The sequence below is a fragment of the Capricornis sumatraensis genome, chromosome 11, assembly GCF_032405125.1.
Source record: "Capricornis sumatraensis isolate serow.1 chromosome 11, serow.2, whole genome shotgun sequence".
NCBI lineage: Eukaryota > Metazoa > Chordata > Mammalia > Artiodactyla > Bovidae > Capricornis > Capricornis sumatraensis.
Window position 1 is genome coordinate 94,575,344 of NC_091079.1, and position 21,420 is coordinate 94,596,763.

Here is a 21,420-nt window from a genome sequence, read left to right on the forward strand (position 1 = left end):
GAATTGATGGTTTTGAACCACAGTGTTGAAGATTCTTGAAAGTCCCTTGAACTGCAAGGAGATTAAAAAAAAAAAAAAAAAAAAAGTCCATCCCAAAGGAAATCAGTCCTGAATATTCATTGGAAGGACTGATGCTGAAACTGAAGCTCCAATACTTTGGCCACCTGATGCAAAAAACTAACTCATTGCAAAAGACCCCGATGCTGGGAAAGGTTGAGGGCAGGAGGAGAAGGGACCATAGAGAACAAGATGGTTGGATGGCATCACCGACTCAATGGACATGAGTTTGAGCAAGTTCCAGGAGTTGGTGATGGACAGGGAGGCCTGGCAAGCTGCAGTCCATGGGGTCACAAAGAGCTGGACACAACTGAGCAACTGAACAACAACAGATAGCAGCTAGGAATATCCTAAGTAGCAGACTATGTCTTCTGCATCCCATTTAGTTCTGCTCACAAGTCTCAGGAGATAATAAGCTTTTTCATAATATGTTTGCTTATCAATTATATTTATGTGATTGCCCTAAAGCGATTTACAGTTTTATTACAAATTAATTTAAAAAGTCATAAAATCTGAATCTATTCAACCACTTTTGGATTTTTTTGTTGAATGTGTCTTATAAATGTTGTAGCATCTATACACTTATTTGATGAAAACTGAAAGAAATATGAATGTTATCTTTGCACATTAGGAGATACAATATTTATAAAATGTTTATGACATATGTGTATATGTATATATCATAATTTACTATGTATAACAGATATATTGTATTATATTATATTCCATTAATTTATATTATACTATATAGATTCTTTTCTTACAATATTAAGTTGAAGAAAAAATGCTCTGTTGTAAGCTCGATGTATTTAACACATCCTAGACTTAAATGAAAAGTTAGATTAATCATCAGTCTTCAGAGAATACCACTACAAAGTGTTATTTTATTATTTCCTCTATACTTATTCTTTGAATTTTGGAAATTATTAACTTCCCTTTATGGATTAATTTAATAATCATTCTTTGATAAAGTGCATTAGCCAATGACATCATGGCTTTAAAACTATATTTTTTTCAAAGGAGTTCCACATGCTATTGCAGTTAATCACAAAAGGTTAAGTCCAAGATTTTTATTTTATAAAATTCCTGGAGAAAACTTAAAAGATCTATTTTGACAAAGTTTTTTGACAAAGTTAAACTGCAAAAATATGAAGACTGAATCTAAACTTTTTAGAGAGATGTTGCTGCTGCTAAGTCACTCCAGTCGTGTCCGACTCTGTGCAACCACACAGACGGCAGCCCACCAGGCTCCACCGTCCCTGGGATTCTACAGGCAAGAACACTGGAGTGGGTTGCCATTTTCTTCTCCAGCGCATGAAAGTGAAAAGTGAAAGTGAAGTCACTCAGTTATGTCCGACTTTTTGCGACCCTATGGACTACAGCCTATCAGCCTCCTCCGTCCATGGGATTCTCCAGGCAAGAGTACTGGAGTGGGGTGCCATTGCCTTTAGAGAGATATTAATCTGTCATAAAATTTTACTTCCCATAAAATAACTGAAAATCTCCCTAGTTTAAGAAAAAAATATCTAAACTGTATATAAAACTGAAGTTTTGTGGAAGATTTAAGATGGTGGTTTAAAAAACCCTTAATTCACTTCCTCCCATGGACGCAGAAAATCACATCCCATTCACACCGATCCACAATCAGGAAGGATTACAAGGTAGAGTCATTTTCTCATTGCTAGTAATGAAAATCTAGTGGGAGCCATTTTTGTGATCACAGGCTACCTTGCTAATACCAATACTAGTAGAAACCATTTTGGAAATCTCCATCTAAGATATTAGTGACACTCGGCACGCCCTGGTGCAAGTCTCTCAGCTCCCGGAGGTATTCTAATTGGCCCCTACCTCTTTAACAGATGATTCCAGCTTAGTAAGTGGGAGGGGAGAAGATAACGGAGGAGCCGGTGGACGTGGAGTACATCTCTCTCCACAGATACATCAGGACTACACCTTCAGACACAGAAGCGCATGCAGAACACGAGCTGAGAGCCAACAGGAGTGCCTGACCAGCGGAAAAGAATATACAGAACCATGCGAAACCGGGGTGGATGAAGGAATTAGGGGGAAAAACAGGAGTGTTAGCAGGACTGGGCCTGCCCTCGGTGGGTGGGGGAACTGAAGCAGGGGTCCGGTCGTCACATCAGGGCAATTGTCAGAATCAGAGAAACACCTGAGGCTGAGAGTGAAACAGCTGATCTGTGGCCGCCTAAATGGAATGAGAATCAGACAGTCCTTACCGCAGCCAAACATACCCCAGACAGAGACGCAGGTCCCCTAGGAGGTGCAGCGGCTGCAAGCCAGAGTTTAGGGATTGTGGAGCAACCCCACGGTGAGGGCTGCTGTTGACTTTGGAGAGACGGGTTGAGGGTATCTAAGGAAGGAGATTGTGATGGGAAATGCCTGCGGAGGAACGCCAGGCAGCCAAAGAAGCAAGGCGATACTGCTGAGTCATGCATACGGGGTGGAGCCATCACCATAGCCTCTCTTCCCACACGCCAGCATTGGCAGCTGACGATAAAGAGGCTGGCCCATCAAACGCCTGATTCACTACAGAGTAGGACCCCACACAGGGTGCCCCTTTAAGTGCCTGATGCACCGATCTACAGAGTAGGATGCCAGCCTGGGGGGGGCCCCTCTATGTGCCTGACACTGAACAGAGAAGGACCCCAGGCGAGGGAGCCCTCTAAGTGCCTGAACAGGCAGAGCTATGGAAAAACACCGCCCAAAAAGGCCTTCTGATCGCCAGCTACAAGAGGTTCCAAAAGAGGCTCTGGTAGGGCCATAACTCAGAGAAGGGGATGGCACCGCACTCCAGTACTCTTGCCTGGAAAATCCCATGGATGGAGGAGCCTGGTGGGCTGCAAGTCCATGGGGTCGCAAAGAGTCCGGCACGAACGAGCGACTTCACTTTCACTTTTCAGTTTCATGCATTGGAGAAGGGCATGGTAACCCACTCCAGTGTTCTTGCCTGGAGAATCCCAGGGACGGGGGAGCCCGGTGGGCTGCCTTGTATGTGGTCGCACAGAGTCAGACACGACTGAAGCAACTTAGCAGCAGCAGCAGCAGCAGGGCCATAATTCCTGTGACGGAGACAGTCCGTGTCCCTGCACACTTGGCGCCACCAGGGTCCCCGCGATCCCAGCAGCTGCTCCACCTTCACGCTCAGCGCTCACTGGGGCAGAGCTGCCACGGGTGAAAATGTCTTGCATCTGTGCACGCGGAGTCACTCGGTTGTGTCCAATTCTTCGTGATCCTGTGGACCCTGGCCTACCAGGCTTCTCTGTCGGTGGGGGGACGGAGGGGGGGGGGGGTTTCTCCAGGCAAGAACACTGGAGTGCATTGGCCAACTGGTTGCCGTATCTTTCTAGAATGCTATATTTCCTGCTCCCCTGGCTGCCAACTGCCCTGGTGCTGCCAGAACCCCTGTGACCCAAGCAGCTGCACCACCTCCACACCTGGCCCTCACTGGGGCAGACCCAAGTCCTCCAGGGCAGCCGCAGGAGCTAACCCTGGTAGACGACCCACATAAAGAAATAAAAGGCGGAAAGAAAAAACCACAGTTGAAACCCAGGGGTAGTGTAGGTAAGGAAGAAGACCCAAAACCTCCCCACCAGCTGTTCAAGCTGCAGATTAAATCCACATGATCAACTAGGCAGACTCTGTCTATGGAATATATAAAAGGAAATTGAGAGCCCCCACAGAAGAAAACGCAGTAGTTCTGATAGTGGTGGACACTGGAGGCAAGAACACACGGGAGTAGGACCAGATTAGAATCTGGGCTGCCCCCACAGCAGGTCCAGAGACCAGCACAGTGTTGGAGGGCATCCCAGGCAGGTGAGGTGGACTGTAACTCCCAGCGAGAGAAAGGGGTGACAGCAGTGACTCAAGAAAAACATTGATTATTCTTCTGTTTTAACTTGTTCTGTAGTTTCTTTTGGATTTTTTTTCTTTTTTCCCCCCTCTGTCATAGTTGTTGATTTTATTGGCACTATGAAATCTAATTAAGCTTTTGAGTTTTTTTTTTAACCACATCTTTTATTGTTGTTATAAACCTCTGCTTCTACATTGGGCTTTAGAAGTTCTGTGGAATTTTTTTTTCTTTTCCCTTTTTTTAATTTTAATTTTTAAACCTATTATTATTATTTCTACATTTATTCCTTTGTTTGCTTTTCCAACTCTTCTTTTTTCCCTTGCAGTTAATCTTTAATGTATATAAATTTTCTTTATCTACCTCTATTTAACTTTGCCTATCTATTCTTTCTTTCCCTTTCCTCTCAAAATATTGGTTAGTTTTGTTTTCATTGGTTTATTTCACAGTGGGCACCATGGTTTAGTTTTGTTTTCCAGTTTGTGCTTTAGTGAGTTTTGTTCTTCACTAGTACACATAATTTTTAGTATCCTTTGTTTGCCAGGTCAATCTAATGTACTTCATTTTTGTTGGACTGTTTTGATTTTGCTTATGGGTATGTATGCATATATGTATATTCTATTATTTTAATTATTATTTGCCTGATTTTGTAACTGCCATTGGTCTGGGGTTCATCTTTGGTTTCTCATTTTGGGGTATTTGTTTTAATTTCACTTAATGCCATAACAAACCACTTGTGGAATCTTCGTTCCTGACCAGAGATCAAGCCCAGAGCCCCTGGATTGGGGGCACTGACTCCAAGACCCTAGACGACCAGAGAACTAACCCTAGGGGGTATCAAACAGTGAGAACTCACACAAGCAAAACCACTTGAACACAAGGCCCAGCATCACCCAACCACCAATAGCACCCTGTGCAGGACACCTCATCCAAACAACAAACAAAATGGAAATACACACCCAATCATCAGCAGACAGGATTACCCTCACTCAGCCTTGTGCATCAGAGAGAAACATAGACTAGTAAGTGGTGAAGGACCACTTCACCTGTGGTCCACGCATTGTTCAATCTGATGTCTTGACTTAGTTTTGGGTCAAGTGGGTTTGAGTGAGGCTGTGTGTGTGGCTTTTAAGAGTAGTTTTACTATTCTCTATTTTACTATCAGAACCCCTGCTGGCTCAGATGGTTAAGCATCTGCCTACAATGAGGGAGACCTGGGTTCGATCCCTGGGTTGGGAAGATCCCCTGGAGAAGGAAATGGCACCCCACTCCAGTACTCTTGCCTGGAAAATCCTACGGACGGAGGAGCCTGGTAGGCTACAGTCCATGGGGTCGCAGAGAGTTGGACACGACTGAGCGACTTCACTTCACTTACTATTCCCTGTTGATCCTCAAGACCAGATGTTTGGGGGGACTTGTCTCTTCTGTGCAGATGGGTGAGGGATGTGACTTTTGATTGGCAAAGTTGTATCTTGTTTCTTCTACCCATCTTGATATCTTCCTCTTTGTTGTGAAGAATTTGTTCATCCAGTTTTCAAATCCCTTTCATAGGGAATCAGCTACATGTATAGTTGCAGTTATAAAGATGCATACTCTGGTTCTGACATGTCAGATTATTTGCAACACTATGGATGTAGTCCACCAGGAGTCCAGCAGGCTCCTCTGTCCATGGGATCAAGAATGCTGAAGCAGGTTGCCATTTCCTCCTCCAGGGGAATCTTCTTAACTCAGGAATCGAACCCATGTCTCCTGCACTGGCAGGTGGAATGCTTACCACTGTGCCATATATAAAGGGCATGTGTGTGTATATATATAAAACTATATAGAGAACTCATACAACTCAATAACAACAAAAAAAATCTGATTTAAGAATAAGCAGAGGATCTGAACAGGCATTTTTCCAAAGAGAAATACAGATTTCCATCAACAGACTAAAATATCTTTAACACCACTAATTATCAGGGAAATGCAAATCAAAACCACAAGGAGATATCAGATCACACATGTTCAGTTCAATTCAGTTCAGTTGCTCAGTTGTGTCCAACTCATTGTGACCCCATAGACTGCAGCACACCAGGCCTCCCTGTCTATCACAAACTCCTGGAGTCTACCCAAACCCATGTCCATTGTGTCAGTGATGCCATCCAACCATCTCACACTCTGTCATCCCCTTCTCCTCCCACCTTCAATCTTCCCAGCACCAGGGTCTTTTCAAATGAGTCAGCTCTTTGCATCAGGTGGCCAAAGTACTGGAGTTGCAGCTTCAGCATCAGTCCTTCCAGTGAAAATTCAGGACTAATTTCCTTTACGATGGACTTGTTGGATCTCCCTTCAGTCCAAGGGACTCTCAAGAGTCTTCTTCAACACCACAGTTCAAAACCATCAATTCTTCAGCACTCAGCTTTCTTTATAGTCCAACTCTCACATCCATACATGACCACTGGAAAAGCCATAACTTTTACTAGACAGACCTTGTTGGCAAAGTAATGTCTCTGCTTTTTTAATATGCTGTCTAGGTTGGGTATAGCTTTTCTTCCAAGGAGCAAGCATCTTTTAATTTCATGACTGTAGTCACCATCTGCAGTGATTTCGGATTCCCCACCCCCCAAAAAATAAAGTCTGTCACTGTTTTCATTGTTTCCCATCTATTTGCCATAAGGTGATGGGACAAGATGCCATGATCTTAGTTTTCTGAATGTTGAGCTTTAAGCCAACATTTTCGCTCTCCTCTTTCACTTGCATCAAGAGGCTCTTTAGTTTTTCATCACTTTCTGATGTAAGAAAAGGCAGGTCAGGTGGTCTGGTATTCCCATCTCTTTCAGAATTTGCCACAGTTTATTGTGATCCACACACTCAAAGGCTTTGCATAGTCAATAAAGCAGAAGTAGATGTTTTTCTGGAACTCTCTCACCTTTTTTGATGATCCAACGGATGTTGGCTATTTGATCTCTGGTTCCTCTGCCTTTTCTAGTTCCAGTTTAAACACCTGGAAGTTCACAATTCACATATTGTTGAAGCCTGGCTTGGATAATTTTGAGCCACTACTTTTCTAGCATGTGAGATGGGTGCAATTGTGTGGTAGTTTGAGCATTCTTTGGCATTGCCTTTCTTTGGGATTGGAATGGAAACTGACCTTTTCCAGTCCTGTGGTCACTGCTGAGTATTCCAAATTTGCTGGCATATTGAGTGCAGCACTTTCACAGCATCATCTTTCAGGATTGGAAATAGTTCAACTGGAATTCCATCAACTCCACTAGCTTTGTTCGTAGTGATGCTTCCTAACACCCACTTGACTTTATATTCCAGGATGTCTGTCTCTAGGTGAATGATCACACCATCATGTTTATCTGGGTCATGAAGATCTTTTTTGTACAGTTCTTCTGGTATTCTTACCACCTCTTCTTAATATCTTCTGCTTCTGTTAGGACCCTACCATTTCTGTCTTTTATCAAGCCCATCTTTGCATAGAATGTTCCCTTGGTATCTCTAATTTTATTGAGGAGATTTTAGTCTTTCCCATTCCATTGTTTCCCTCTATTTTTTGCACTGATCCCTGAGGAAGGCTTTCTTATCTCTCCTTGCAATTTTTGGAATTCTGCATTGAAATGGGCATATCTTTCCTTTCCTCCTTTGCTTTTCATTTCTCTTCTTTTCACAGGTATTTGTAAGGCCTCCTCAGCCAGCCATTTTTCTTTTTTGCATTTCATTTTCTTGGCAATGGTCTTGCTCCCTGTCTCCTGTACAATGTCACGAACCTTCATCCATAGCTCATCAGGCACTCTGTCTATCAGATCTAGTCCCTTAAATCTATTTCCCTTATAAATCTATACTGGCAGGTACCCTAATCTAATAAATATAGGCTTCAAGGAGCTGTTTCTATTATAATAGAGAACAAGAGAATTAAACAATGCATAATTAATTAAACAATTATTAACAATTAAACAATGAATTAAACAAATGCATAATAAATTATCAGGAGTGCTCTGATAGAAAGTATTACAGAGTCAAGTGGAAATGGAGAATAATACTCTTTTGGAGAAGATTTTAGGTTGGCTATGAAGATTAGTTCACCTATTTATTGGAAGTTGGGGATGAATGGGAAGATGGTAATTCAGACCAAGACATCAATATGAGTAAAAAGTACAAGACCCTCAACAATATTGTGCAGGTGTAGTGAAGAAGCCACCAGTCATGTCATCACTGGGAGGAAAGGAAGAGTCACTGGGAGACAAGACTGGAGATGTCAAAAGCATCCCATTATAAAAGCTCTTATAAGTAATGTGATTACAATTTATTTATCAAATGCAGAGAAGATGGGAGTCTATGATATAACAGTTTCTGGCTTGGACAGCTGTGTAGATAATTTTATCATTCACTAAGATAAAAGTGTGGATAAAAATATAGCTTCAGCTTTATACAGTAATATGGCTAAAATTTTATCTGTCAGATCAAATTTATGTCATTCCTTTTGCAAATGAGAACGCTGAACCCTGAGAATGTAACTGATATTACAAATACCTCCATCACACTTAGTGGCAGAACAAGAGCTAGAATGCAATCATTCTGACTCCCAGGTTACAGACTTTCTGAAACAAATGTGTAGGAAAATTAAAAACAATGACATTTGATGGGAGACAATCTGGACCTTGACGGATAAATAAAATTAAAGTTGGTATGGCGTGCGTGTTTTAGTCACTAAGTCGTGTCTGACTGTTGTGACACCGTGGACCGTGGCCCAGCAGGCTTCTCTGTCCATGGGATTCTCCAGGCAAGAATACTGAAGTGGGTTGCCTTTTCCTTCTCCAGGGGATCTTCCCGACCCAGGAATCAAACCCAGGTCTCCTGCATTGCAGGTAGATTCTTTAGGGAAGATTAATAAGAGTATCAAGGGAAAGGAGTTCATAAAAAGGTTTGGGACTTTAGGGGATACTCACTCAGGAGTAATATTAACATCAACAGGTAGTAACAAGAATATATTGATTTATTCAGATTATAGAAAACCAATCATGCCAGATAAAGGAGATTATTCAACAAATATTTAAAGTGTACCAATAATATGTCAGATACTATTCTAATCACTGAGAATACATCAGAAATAAAATGAATTTTTTCCTTATGAAGTTTTCAATGTAGAGAGAGGAAACAAAAATAACTGTATAACTATATGCCAGATATGCTATTAAGAAATGAAAGCAACACTCAGAGGATAATATGTGCTAAGAGTATCTATTTCATATAGGCTGGTCACAGACAGCCTGATGTAACCAAGTGCAAGCTTGGTCTGCTCACTGCACAACAGGCCAATAATCAAGAGACTAGGTGCTGCGACAAGGAAGAGCAACTTTATTCAGAAAGTCAGGCATCCAAGAAGATGGCTAACTAGAGTCCTAGAGTACCACTTTATTGGGGTCTGAATGCTAGTTTATTTTATAGAATAGCGAGGGGAATGACGTGAGGAAATGAAGTAAAAAGGCCATAAGTCTGGCAAAATATATTCTGGTTTAGCCAGCCTCAGGGAGTGGATGTGTTAATTCTCCTGAAGCCATTCACAGGGGCAAGGTGACTCCCTGTGAGCTGAACAAAGGCACTTTTATTTCACATTCAGGTAGACAGGCAGGGTTCCCCAAGGCAGACCATTGTGTATGCTTACAGCTATAGACAGAGTCCTTTTAGTGATTATATTAATGAAAGAAATGGAAAGTAGAGGTTAAAGAAACCAATCCAGCATGGAGTCAGATTTTGTCCTTCCCTGTTACACTGAGGGGAGTGAGGGATAAAGCAGAGTAAACATCTGAAGAAAGAGCATCCCAGATAGAAAGCATGATGCAGAGGCCCTGGGGCAGGAGCGTACGTGATGTGGCAGGAATGGCTCACGGAGGTAACTGTGGCTAGAGCAAAAGAAACAGAAGGGCCTTGTCCAGAAGAAGCGGTTAGAGACGCAGTGGGATGAGATCATGTAGGACCCTGCAGGCCACCGTGAACATCCTAGCTTCTACCTTGAGTGATATGGAAGGCATTAGAATATTTTGAGCAAACAATGTTCTGATGTACATTTTAACAATATTACCCTGGCTACTGTGCCAACTTACAGACTGTAAATGGGCAAGGGGTGGAGTAAGAAAACCAATCAATAGGCTATTGCAGTAATCCAGGCAAGAGCATTGGTGCTCTGGACCAAGATGGTTTTAGTAGAAGTGGTGAGAAATGGTTGTATTCTGGATATATGTTTATTGTTTCATTGCTCCTGTCATGTCCAACTTTTGTGACTCCATGCACTATAGCCTGCCAGACTCCTCTGTCCATGAGATTTCTCAGGCAAGATTGAACTAGCGTCTCCATGTCTTCTGCAATGCAGGATATGCAGGAGATGAGGTTTGATCCCTGGGTTGGGAAGATCCCCTGGAGGAGGGCATGGCAACCTACTTGGGTATTCTTGCCTGGAAAATCCCATGGACAGAGGAGCCTGGGGGGCTACAGTCCATGGGGTCGCAGAGTCAGCCACAACTGGAGTTACTGAGCACATGTGCATGCTGTGTGTGTGTGTGTGTGTGTGTGTGTGTGTGTGATTCTCAGTGAGAAGGACAGAGAAGAACTCACATGCACTTAAACAGTAGACAGGAGCAGCTTTAACAGCAGGAATTGAGCCCATGGTTGAGGTACATGGTAAATGGTAAGGAGTAGCAGCCTCCCTGTTTCCCCTTCACACCCTGGGCCACAGGAAGGACTGGGAGGAAAGACAGCTATCCAAAGACAGTGAATACACATATGTACATATGTGTGTGTGTGTATTGGGTTGCCCAAAATATTCCTTTGATATTTAAGTAAAACATACATTTTTAATTTTCACCAAGAACTTTATTGAATCCTGTGATCAGTGTTTTATTGCAATACCATCTGCTATTTTCCAAGAAACTTCATGATTCCATCTTCCCCAAACTTTTTACCTCTTTGAACAAAGAACGGTTGCAGGTGCTTTTTACAGTCTTCCAGGAAATTGATATTTTTTCCATTATGGGAATGTTGTAAAGACCAAAATGAATGGAATACAAAGTTGAAATGTCTAATGAATACAGGCAATGAATCAGAACTTCCCAACCAAACTGTAACAGTTTTTGCCTGGTCATTAAAGAAACATGCAGTCTTATGTTCTCCTGATGGAAGATTGAGCATTTTCTGTTAACTAATTCTGGATGATTTTCATCAGATGCAGCTTTCAGTTGGTCTAATTGGGAGCAGTACTTATGGGAATTAAACTTTTGGTTTTCCAGAAGGAGCTCATTAATAGAGGACTCCTTTCCAGTCCGACCATATACGCATCACCTGCTTTGGATGCAGACCAGACTTTGGTGTAGTTGGTGGTGGTTCATTTCACTTATCCCATGATCTCTTCCATTCAACGTTATTGTCTATTATCCGCTTTTCATTGCCTACCACAATCTGTCTTTAAAACAGAACATTTTTGCTATGTTTAAGTAAGGAATCTCATGTGGAAATATGGCCAAGGTTTTTTCGTTTAACTTATGTGGAATTCAAACATCAAAGCGATTAACATAACCAAGCTGGTGCAGACTTTCAATGCTTGATTCTCAATTAATGTCTTGATTTGATCTCTATCAACTTCAACTTGTCTACTCAATCACGGATCATCATCCATCAAGAAATCTTCAATGTGAAACTTTGCAAACCACTTTTGACACATTTGATCAGTCACAACCGAGTCTATATACACTGTACAAATTTTTGTGTGTGTGTTTCAGTTGTGTTTTTACTTTTCTTGAAATAATAAGGCATAATATGCTGAAAATGTTACATTTTTTCTTCCACCTTCAATATTAAAATGGCTACACAAAAATTATTTTGGCCACCTGATGTGAACAGTTGACTCACTAGAAAAGACCCTGATGCTGGGAGGGAGTGGGGACAGGAGGAGAAGGGAACGACAGAGGATGAGATGGCTGAATGGCATCACCAACTTGATGGACATGAGTTTGGGTAAACTCCAGGAGTTGGTAATGGACAGGGAGGCCTGGTGTGCTGAGATTCACGGGACTGCAAAGAGTCAGACAAGACAGAGACTAAACTGAACTGAACTGAACACAAAAATTCACCAATTTGGATGTTTCTTTTTTAAATGCACACTAATAGAACTAACACCAAAAAAAAAAATGTCCTTTTCATTATAGGGGACTGGAATGCAAAAGTAGGAAGTCAAGAAACACCTGGAGTACTAGGCAAATTTGGCCTTGGAATACGGAATGAAGCAGGGTAAAGGCTAATAGAGTTTTGCCAAGAGAACGCACTGGTCATAGCAAACACCCTCTTCCAACAACACAAGAGAAGACTCTTCATATGGACATCACCAGATGGTCAACACTGAAATCAGATTGATTATATTCTTTGCAGCCAAAGATGGACAAGCTCTATACAGTCAGCAAAAACAAGACCAGGAGCTGACTGTGGCTCAGATCATGAAGTCCTTATTGCGAAATTCAGACTTAAATTGAAGAAAGAAGTGAAAACCACTAGGCCATTCAGGTAAGACCTAAATCAAATCCCTATGATTATACAGTGGAAGTGAGAAACAGATTTAAGGGACTAGATCTGATAGAGTGCTGATGAACAATGGAATGAGGTTCATGACATTGTACAAGAGACAAGGATCAAAACCATCTCCATGGAAAAGAAGTGCAAAAGAGCAAAATGGCTGTCTGAGGAGGCCTTACAAATAGCTGTGAAAAGAAAAGACATGAAAAGCAAAGGAGAAAAGAAAAGATATAAGCATTTGAATGCAGAGTTCCAAAGAATAGCAAGGAGAAATAAGAAAGCCTTCCTCAGCGATCAGTGCAGAGAAATAGAAGAAAACAACAGGATGGGAAAGACTAGAGATCTCTTCAAGAAAATTAGAGACACCAAGGGAACATTTCATGCAAAGATGGGCTCGATAAAGGACAGAAATGGCAGGGACCTAACAGAAGCAGAAGATATTAAGAAGAGGTGGCAAGAATACACAGAAAAACTGTACAAAAAAGATTTTCATGACCCAGATAATCACGATGGTGTGATCATTCACCTAGAGCCAGACATCCTGGAATGTGAAGTCAAATGGCCTTAGAAAGCATCACTACAAACAAAGCTAGTGGAGGTGTTAGAATCCCAGTTGAGCTCTTTCAAATCCTGAAAGATGATGCTGTGAAAGTGCTGCACTCAATATGCCAGCAAATTTTGAAAACTCAACAGTGCCCGCAGGACTGGAAAAAGTCAGTTTTCATTCCAATCCTGAAGAAAGGCAATGCCAAAAAATGCTCAAACTACCGCACAATTGCACTCATCTCACACACTAGTAAAGTAATGCTCAAAATTCTCCAAGCCAAGTTTCAGCAATATGTGAACCATGAACTTCCTGATGTTCAAGCTGGTTTTAGAAAAGGCAGAGGAACCAGAGATCAAATTGCCAACATCTGCTGGATCATGGAAAAAGCAAGAGAGTTCCAGAAAAAAAACATCTATTTCTGCTTGATTGAGTATGCCAAATCCTTTGACTGTGTGGATCATAATAAACTGTGGAAAATTCTGAAAGAGATGGGAATGCCAGATCACCTGACCTGCCTCTTGAGAAACCTATGTGCGGGTCAGGAAGCAACAGTTAGAACTGGACATGGAACAACAGACTGCTTCCAAATAGCAAAAGGAGTAAGTCAAGGCTGTATATTGTCACCCTGCTTATTTCACTTATATGCAGAGTACATCTTGAGAAACGCTGGGCTGGAGGAAGCACAAGCTGGAATCAAGATTGCTGGGAGAAATATAAATAACCTCAGATATGCTGATGATACCACTCTTATGGCAGAAAGTGAAGAGGAACTAAAAAGCCTATTGTTGAAAGTGAAAGACGAGAGTGAAAAAGTTGGCTTAAAGCTCAACATTCAGAAAATGAAGATCATGGCATCTGGTGCCATCACTTCATGGGAAATAGATGGGGAAACAGTGGCTGACTTTATTTTGGGGGGGGCTCTAAAGTCACTGCAGATGGTGATTGCAGCCATGAAATTAAAAGACACATACTCCTTGGAAGGAAAGTTATGGCCAACCTAAATGACATATTGAAAAGCAGAGACATTACTTTGCCAACAAAGATCCGTCTAATCAAGGCTATGGTTTTTCCAGTGGTCATGTATGGATGTGAGATTTGGACTGTGAAGAAGACTGAGCGCCGAAGAATTGATGCTTTTGAACTGTGGTGTTGGAGAAGACTCTTGAGATTCCCTTGGACTGCAGGGAGATCCAACCAGCCCATTCTAAAGGAGCTCAGACCTGGGTGTTCTTTGGAAGGAATGATGCTAAAGCAGCCACCTCATGCGAAGAGTTGACTCATTGGAAAAGACTCTGTTGCTGGGAGGGATTGGGGGCAGGAGGAGAAGGGGACGACCGAGGATGAGATGGCTGGATGGCATCACCGACTCGATGGACATGAGTGTGGGTGAACTCTGGGAGTTGATGATGCACAGGGAGGCCTGGCCTGCTGAGATTCATGGGGTCACAAAGAGTCGGACACGACTGAGCAACAGAACTGAACTGAACTGAACTGAACATGACAGCTGTCACATTACAGTCTCACAAAATTATTTCAAAGGAAGTAAAAAAGAACAAGCACTACTAGAGTCATCTGACAGAAAAAACAAATCTACCCTTTGGCCAACCTAAGATATATATGCATATGTATGGTATAACATTATATATATGGTATAATATCAAACAAAGAGCTGAGCTTCCCTAGTGGCTCAGTGGTAAAGAATCTGCCTGCCAATGCAGGAGAGAAAAGTTTGAACCCTGCTCCAGGAGGATCCCACATGCTGCAGAGCAACTAAGCCATGCACCACGACTTTTGAGCTTGTGATCTGAAGCCTGGGAGTCACAGCTACTGAATGAAGCCCATGCAACCTGGAGTGCATGTCTGAAACAAGAGGAGCCACCGCAATGAGAAGCCTCTATATCCTTCCACTGCAACCAGAAAACAGTAGACTCCAAAAACTATGATCTTTCATAGTTTATGTGTATAAAAATATTTAATCCTTGGGGTCAGTTAATTCTCAGCCTTTCTGTTTATATTACAGGGAAAAAGTATATTTCATTTGTCATTTTAAACATATAATGCATATGAAATAAATATGAAAGAGCAAGTTTTCCTTAAATCTCTCTGAAAGACTTAAGTAATTTCTATGTATGCATTTTGGATAAATCGCCTTAAGAGGTCTCATGAGGGAAAAGAAACCTGAATGCCAAGTCTTCATTAATTTGTTGTAGTTTATTTTCTCATTTTAAATACCCATTTCCATATCTAATTTTGTGAAGGTGACTGCAGCCATGAAATTAAAAGACGCTTGATCCTTGGAAGGAAAGCTATGACAAAACTAGACAGTGTATTAAGAAGCAGACATCACGTTGCTGACAAAGGTCTGTACAGTCAAAGCTATGATTTTCCCAGTAGTCATGAGCAGATGTGAGAGTTAAGCCATAAAGAAAGCTGAACACCAAAGAATTGATGCTTTCAAACTGTGGTGTTGGAGAAGACCCTTGAGAGCCTCTCCCTTGGATTGCAAGGAGATCAAAACAGTCAATCTTAAAGGAACTCAACCCTGAATATTCATTGGAAGGGCTGCTGCGAAAGCTGAAGCTCCAAAACTTTGGCCACCTGATGGTAAGAGCCACCTCACTGGAAAGACCCTGATGCTGGGAAGGACTGAGGCAAAAGGAGAAGAGGGTGGCAGAGTATGAAATGCTTAGACAGCATCACCGAATCAATGGACATGAATTTGAGCAAAGACCAGGAGATACTGGAGGACAGAGGAGCCCACGTGCTGTAGTCCATGGGGTCACAGAGAGTCAGACACAACTTAGTGAGTGAACAGCAACAGCAAAATGTTTTCTAAAAGAATGAGCCAAAACCTATACATAGTCCCCCTAAGATGTGCCCCTTTCCAGGCCCGTGGTGTTTACAAAAGGAAAACATCCAAGAAATTCAGGGGAGCTAGTGTGAAAGAGAGGGGCTTCCCTGATGGCTCAGAGGTCAAGAATCTGCAGGAGAGGCAAGTTTAGTCCCTAGGTTGGCAAGATTGCCTGGAGGAGGGAATGACAACCCGCTCCAGTATCGCTGGCTGGAACATCCTTTGGACAGAGGAGCCTAGTGGGCTACAGTACAAAGGGCCACAAAGAGACATGACTAAGTGAGCACACACAGACAGTGTCTAACAGAAGGCACAGAAAACAGGGGACTACATAGAGGGGAGGAAGGCAGGACCGCCAGACTGCACCCGGACCCGGTGACTGTCTGAAGAGGCAACACTGCCTGCGAGGGTTCTCAAGCCAGGAAGATGAAGGCTGGCCAAGTTTTTGTAGAATGGATTCTTTGGCAGACCCAGAGCTACATGATTGAATCTCTCTTATTATGGTTCCTCAAGGGTACGGAGGTAGAATCTAGAAATAGATTTTAAAATAAAATATCTGGCCTAGAAAGCAAAAGGGAAATAAGGGTAAAGGAAGCGTTCTGCTCCAAAAGCCTCACGTAAAATCTTTCATGTGGAAAAAAAAAAAAGGCTAAGGGGAGCCGCGTATAAATTCAACAGTCAAAAGCCTGGGTGAGCTTTTTTAAACAATAATAAGAATACTTACATAGCTCTTACCATGTACCAGATACTGTTTACATATACATTAGCTCATTTAATCATCCTAATAATTCTTTGAAATGGATAAGACTGTTACCCCATTTTACTAATGAGAAAACTGAGGTAAAAAGAAATTATGTAACCAGTCCAAGGCCACACAGCTGGGAAGTGGCTGAGCCAGGATTAAAACCAGGCGACTTGCCTGACTCCAGAGTAAGTTTATTTAATTCTTTACCCTATGGCAAAAGATGTCATGTGTACAAAACGGACAGGGAGGCATAGTAAAAAATGTAAGCTTTGGAAAAATTTTTAAAAAAAGAAAAAAAGCATAGCCTCCTCTCTTTCTCCAAGAAAGGAGGAGTAGAGAAATGTAAGATGTAAATAATTTATTAAAAATTATGTGATAATTTGTAAATAATTATGTAAATACTTTACATCAGTGAAGAGGTAAATAATTTGTAAATAACTTGTAAATAATTATGTAATAATTTGTAGATAATTATGTAATAATTATGGAAATAATTTACATCAATGAAGATGTAAATAATTTGAAGTGGTTAAGAGGAGATGTAAATAATCTGAAGTGATTAAGCAGATATGACTTAAGATGAGGCAAGGGCCTCTCCCAGTAAAGAAAAGTAGGAGGATAGATAGACACTGATGGATAGGAAAGAAACTAGCTAGTTTTATAATTTCAAAAATCCAACTTGGGAAAAGGAGTTGACAAGAAAATAGATTTTTTAAAAATTGTATCTTCAAGTATCACATATCTTAGGTATCCTGAGCTTTAAACCAATATTTTTTTAGTTCTTTCTGTTGAATATATTTCAACTAGGCATCTCCTAGGCACTGCTAAAGTGCCTATTTCACTCAGGATTTGTGTTTTCGACCATTTGAAGCTTTTTTCTCTTATGACTACTTTTTGAGTACTAGAAAGGGTCCAGCTAGGGATGAGTTATGCGTGCTTCACACTAAATTGTTTCCTTAAAATATGACATATATAGTCTGCCCCTTCAGTCTGGAGAAATAACCTCCAGGTTTTCAGATATTTTTATCTGTGTGGTAAATCAGGTACCTCTGAAAGTCAGCAATGGTTTATTACTCTGCTTTATCCATGGAACAAACATATTCATATTCATTTGAGTGACAGGAAAAGAAAGGAATGATAACCTACCTGTGTTGTTTTCCTCTCATGTGGCATAATGCATTCAACTCACCATAATCAATGTTCTTAGATTTTTGCAAGTCTGCAAAAGTAAAAAAAAATCAATTAAAAATGTAAGTTTCTGCAACCTTATTAACCAAATTTGCAAACAGAGTTTAATTGCAACCATTCATCATAGTAAAGTTATTCAGTGACTATGAAAATGAGGTATTACCAGACTTTATTTGATACACAAGAAGAATTGCATAGGGTGATTAAAAAGAGGAAAGAATTTCATGTTTTTCATGTATGTCAGATTTAGTCTGGCATATTTTATGTGTTTAATTCCAGTAAATGGAATGTTTATATCATATCACTTCTCTGGAAGCAAGCCTTTCAGAATCTTTATCCTATGCCTTTCAAACGTGAAGTGGTTCCAGAACTCCAGACCTGAAACTTCAAAGAAGAGCTTTCTTGAGGTCTCCCTCTCCCTCTTTATCACCCTGTCTATCTCTGAAATATTAGTCATTTTTGTTCATTCCTATGCAGGGCCCCACCGTTGGCGAGCTCCTCATCAGGGCTCTACAGATCATCTTCCAGGGTCTGCATTCAGTTTGCAATTCCTTCTGAAGTTCAAGTGTAAGCAAATCACACACACTCCCTTACAAGCAGAAAGATAGTAATCATAGCCAAGAAGCAAACTAATTGTCATTCCCCTTCAGTGCCAGAAAGAACTGACATCTTTCAGAGGAGATGAAAAGGAAGATAGAATATTGATGACAACCGTTATTGCAAAGATGGGCACTCACATAACAGGTCCTCTCCATATCCCAGGAGAATGCATACTGTTGGAAATGTTGTAGAATGGAAAGCAGTAGTGAATACTGAGGTGCACATTACTCCTTCCCTTAGTGAACAGGTACTGAGAAAATCAGCAGCCTAATGCATTTCTAACCCTTTGTCAAAATGTATTCATTGATTGCATTTCAATAAATGTATCTGCTTTAATGCCAGATTACAGAATCCTAAATTTCAAAAATGTTTTAAGCCTTTTGTGACCTAAAAATGAATCAACAACAGATAAACACTTTCTAAATGCAAAACTGAGATTAGTAAAATTTAAACAAAAAACTGGCTGCTGCCTACCACATAAATCATCACCATTTAATAAACCTGAAAATTCTAATTGTACATTTTAGGTATCTTCTTACTTAAATTACTCAGTTAAAGCTTAAGGAAAAATTAATGAATTGCATTTTAGCATTATATGGAATGACTATTTTAAATGAATCAAATGACAATTAAATTATATCAAAATACTTTCAGTATAGTAATATTTCTATTATAGGATATTCTGTAAAATTTTATAGTAGATTTATATACATGAGTTAAAAAAAAGACTAAACACTAAGTGTTGATTTAGTCCATCTTCCTAACTGAGTTTAACAGCAGGGCCAGAAATAGCCCTGGGGACTGGTGTGGACATAAAAAGTGGATGGTGCCATAGAGATTTGGGAAAAGGACAAGGTTTGAGAAATTCTGACTTTGAAAGGGGCTCTGAAAAAGTAAATATATTCATCTTTCAGGTAAAGCAAAAATATAAAATCCATAGGACAGGTATTATCAGACTATGAATTGCCAGTAAAGAACAGAAAAATTGAAAGTTCACCTTGCCTGAGGAAAGCTGTAGCATCTGAAGGACCAATTTTGCACAGGGCTTGGCACAGCCAAGTGAACTAAAAAACTTAGACTAGGCTAGATAGTACTCGCAGCCTAGAAGGATACTTTACAATTCACCAAAAACGTCTCCACTGATCCTCATTTCCAACAGGTTTTGGTCACAAAGGTTTCACATAAAAACCACTGAGCAATATACTGGTGTTTTAGTCACTAAGTCGTGTCCGCCTGTTGTGACACCAGGGACCATAGCCTGCCAGGCTCCTCTGTCCATGGGATTCTCCAGGCAAGAGTACTGGAGTGGATTGCTATTGCCTTCTCCAGGGAGTCTTCCTGGCCCAGGAATCCAACCCCTGTCTCCTGCATTGCAGGCAGATTCTTTACTGACTGAACTATGAGGGAAGCCTCATTCCCAAGAGGTATTTATTTGTCACAGAGGTTTTACATAAAGGCCACTAAACAATATTTTAGATCTTGTCTTTCCTGCAGTTTCATTAAAAAGGAAAAAACCAAAAGACTTTACCATAAATTATAAAGGTGAGCATTTCTGGTGATGAAATTTAATAGAAGGATAAGGCTTAAACAGTATAAAGAGGACTAAGCTTATATTATTTTCCAGTCTTTTTTCTCTTCATAAATATGTCTTATCTGAGCTTTAAGCAAAAGTAGAAGAGGCTTAACCCTATATTGGGGATAAAAATAAAGGATTTTGAGAAGAGTAAGTTTGAAAAGAGATTAGTGGCTGATATAAATGAATGGTTATAAAGAATTTTAAACTTGAAATTCATGGTGAAATTAAAAACAATTATCTTTATCTATATCTTTACTGTGGCAAAGCAAATGGCAACCCACTCCAGTATTCTTGCCTGGGAAATTCCATGTACAGAGGAGCCTGGTGGGCTGGGCTACAGTCCCTGGGGTTGCAGAGTCAGATACAACTTAGCAACTGAGCATGTCTTTAATTATATAAAAAGTTCACTGTATATTATTAAATTGAAAAACTAAACTTGCTCCATCTTGTCCGACTCTTTGCTATCCCATGGACTGTAGCCCATCAGGCTCCTCTGTCCATGGAATTCTCCAGGCAACAATACTAGAGTGGGTAGCCATTCCCTTCTTCAGGGCATCTTCCTGACCCAGGGATTGAATCCATGTCTCCCGCATTGCCGGCAGATTCTTTACCATCTGAGCCACCAGGGAAGCCAATATCATCTTTAATACGGCCCATATATATGGCCCATATATATATATACACATTATATATATGTGTGTGTGTGTGTGTGTGTGTGTGTGTGTGTGTGTATGTATGGTCCATTATATGTTATTGAAATAAAAGAAAAATCCAGTGTTTTATCTGAGTGACATATTGATGATCTCTTACATGTCTTAATATTACTTCAGGGGTAAATATATATTTTCATATTTGTGCAGTATGGTGAATTGTTTGTTTGTGATGGGTGTTATAAAGATATGTTAAAACATAAAGATACATTTTGCGAGTAATAAGACTAAATTCAACATTATGTTAACTGAACTTCCAGATGTTCAAACCGGTTTTAGAAGGCAGAGGAACAAGAGATCAAATTGCCAACATCTGCTGTATCATCAAAAAAGCAAGAGAGTTCCAGAAAACATCTACTTTTGGTTTATTGACTATGCCAAAGCCTTTGACTGTGTGGATCACAATAAATACTGTGGAAAATTCTAAAGGAGAGGGGAATACCAGACCACCTGACCTGCCTCTTGAGAAATCTGTGTGCAGGTCAGGAAGCAACAGTTAGAACTGGGCATGGAACAACAGACTGGTTCCAAATAGGGAAAGAAGTAGGTCAAGGCTGTATATTGTCACCTTGCTTATTTAACTTACGTGCAGAGTACATCATGAGAAACACTGGGCTGGATGAAGCACATGCTGGGAGAAATATCAATAACTTCAGATATGCAGATGACACCACCCATATGGCAGAAAGTGAAGAATTAAAAAGCCTCTTGAAGAAAGTGAAAGAGGAGAG

General features: G+C 40.8%; 1 protein-coding gene across 1 annotated transcript in view; it reads right to left on the reverse strand.

Annotated features, from left to right (window-relative positions):
• Positions 1–21,420, reverse strand: part of CNBD1 (cyclic nucleotide binding domain containing 1) — a 493,800-nt gene that overhangs the window by 446,118 nt on the left and 26,262 nt on the right. Inside the window, exons 2-3 of the mRNA XM_068983440.1 lie at positions 17,762–17,834; positions 2,957–2,962 (exon numbers count right to left, since the gene is read on the reverse strand). Of these exons, the coding sequence (XP_068839541.1) occupies positions 2,957–2,962; positions 17,762–17,834 (79 nt within the window). The remainder of the gene's footprint in view (positions 1–2,956; positions 2,963–17,761; positions 17,835–21,420) is intronic.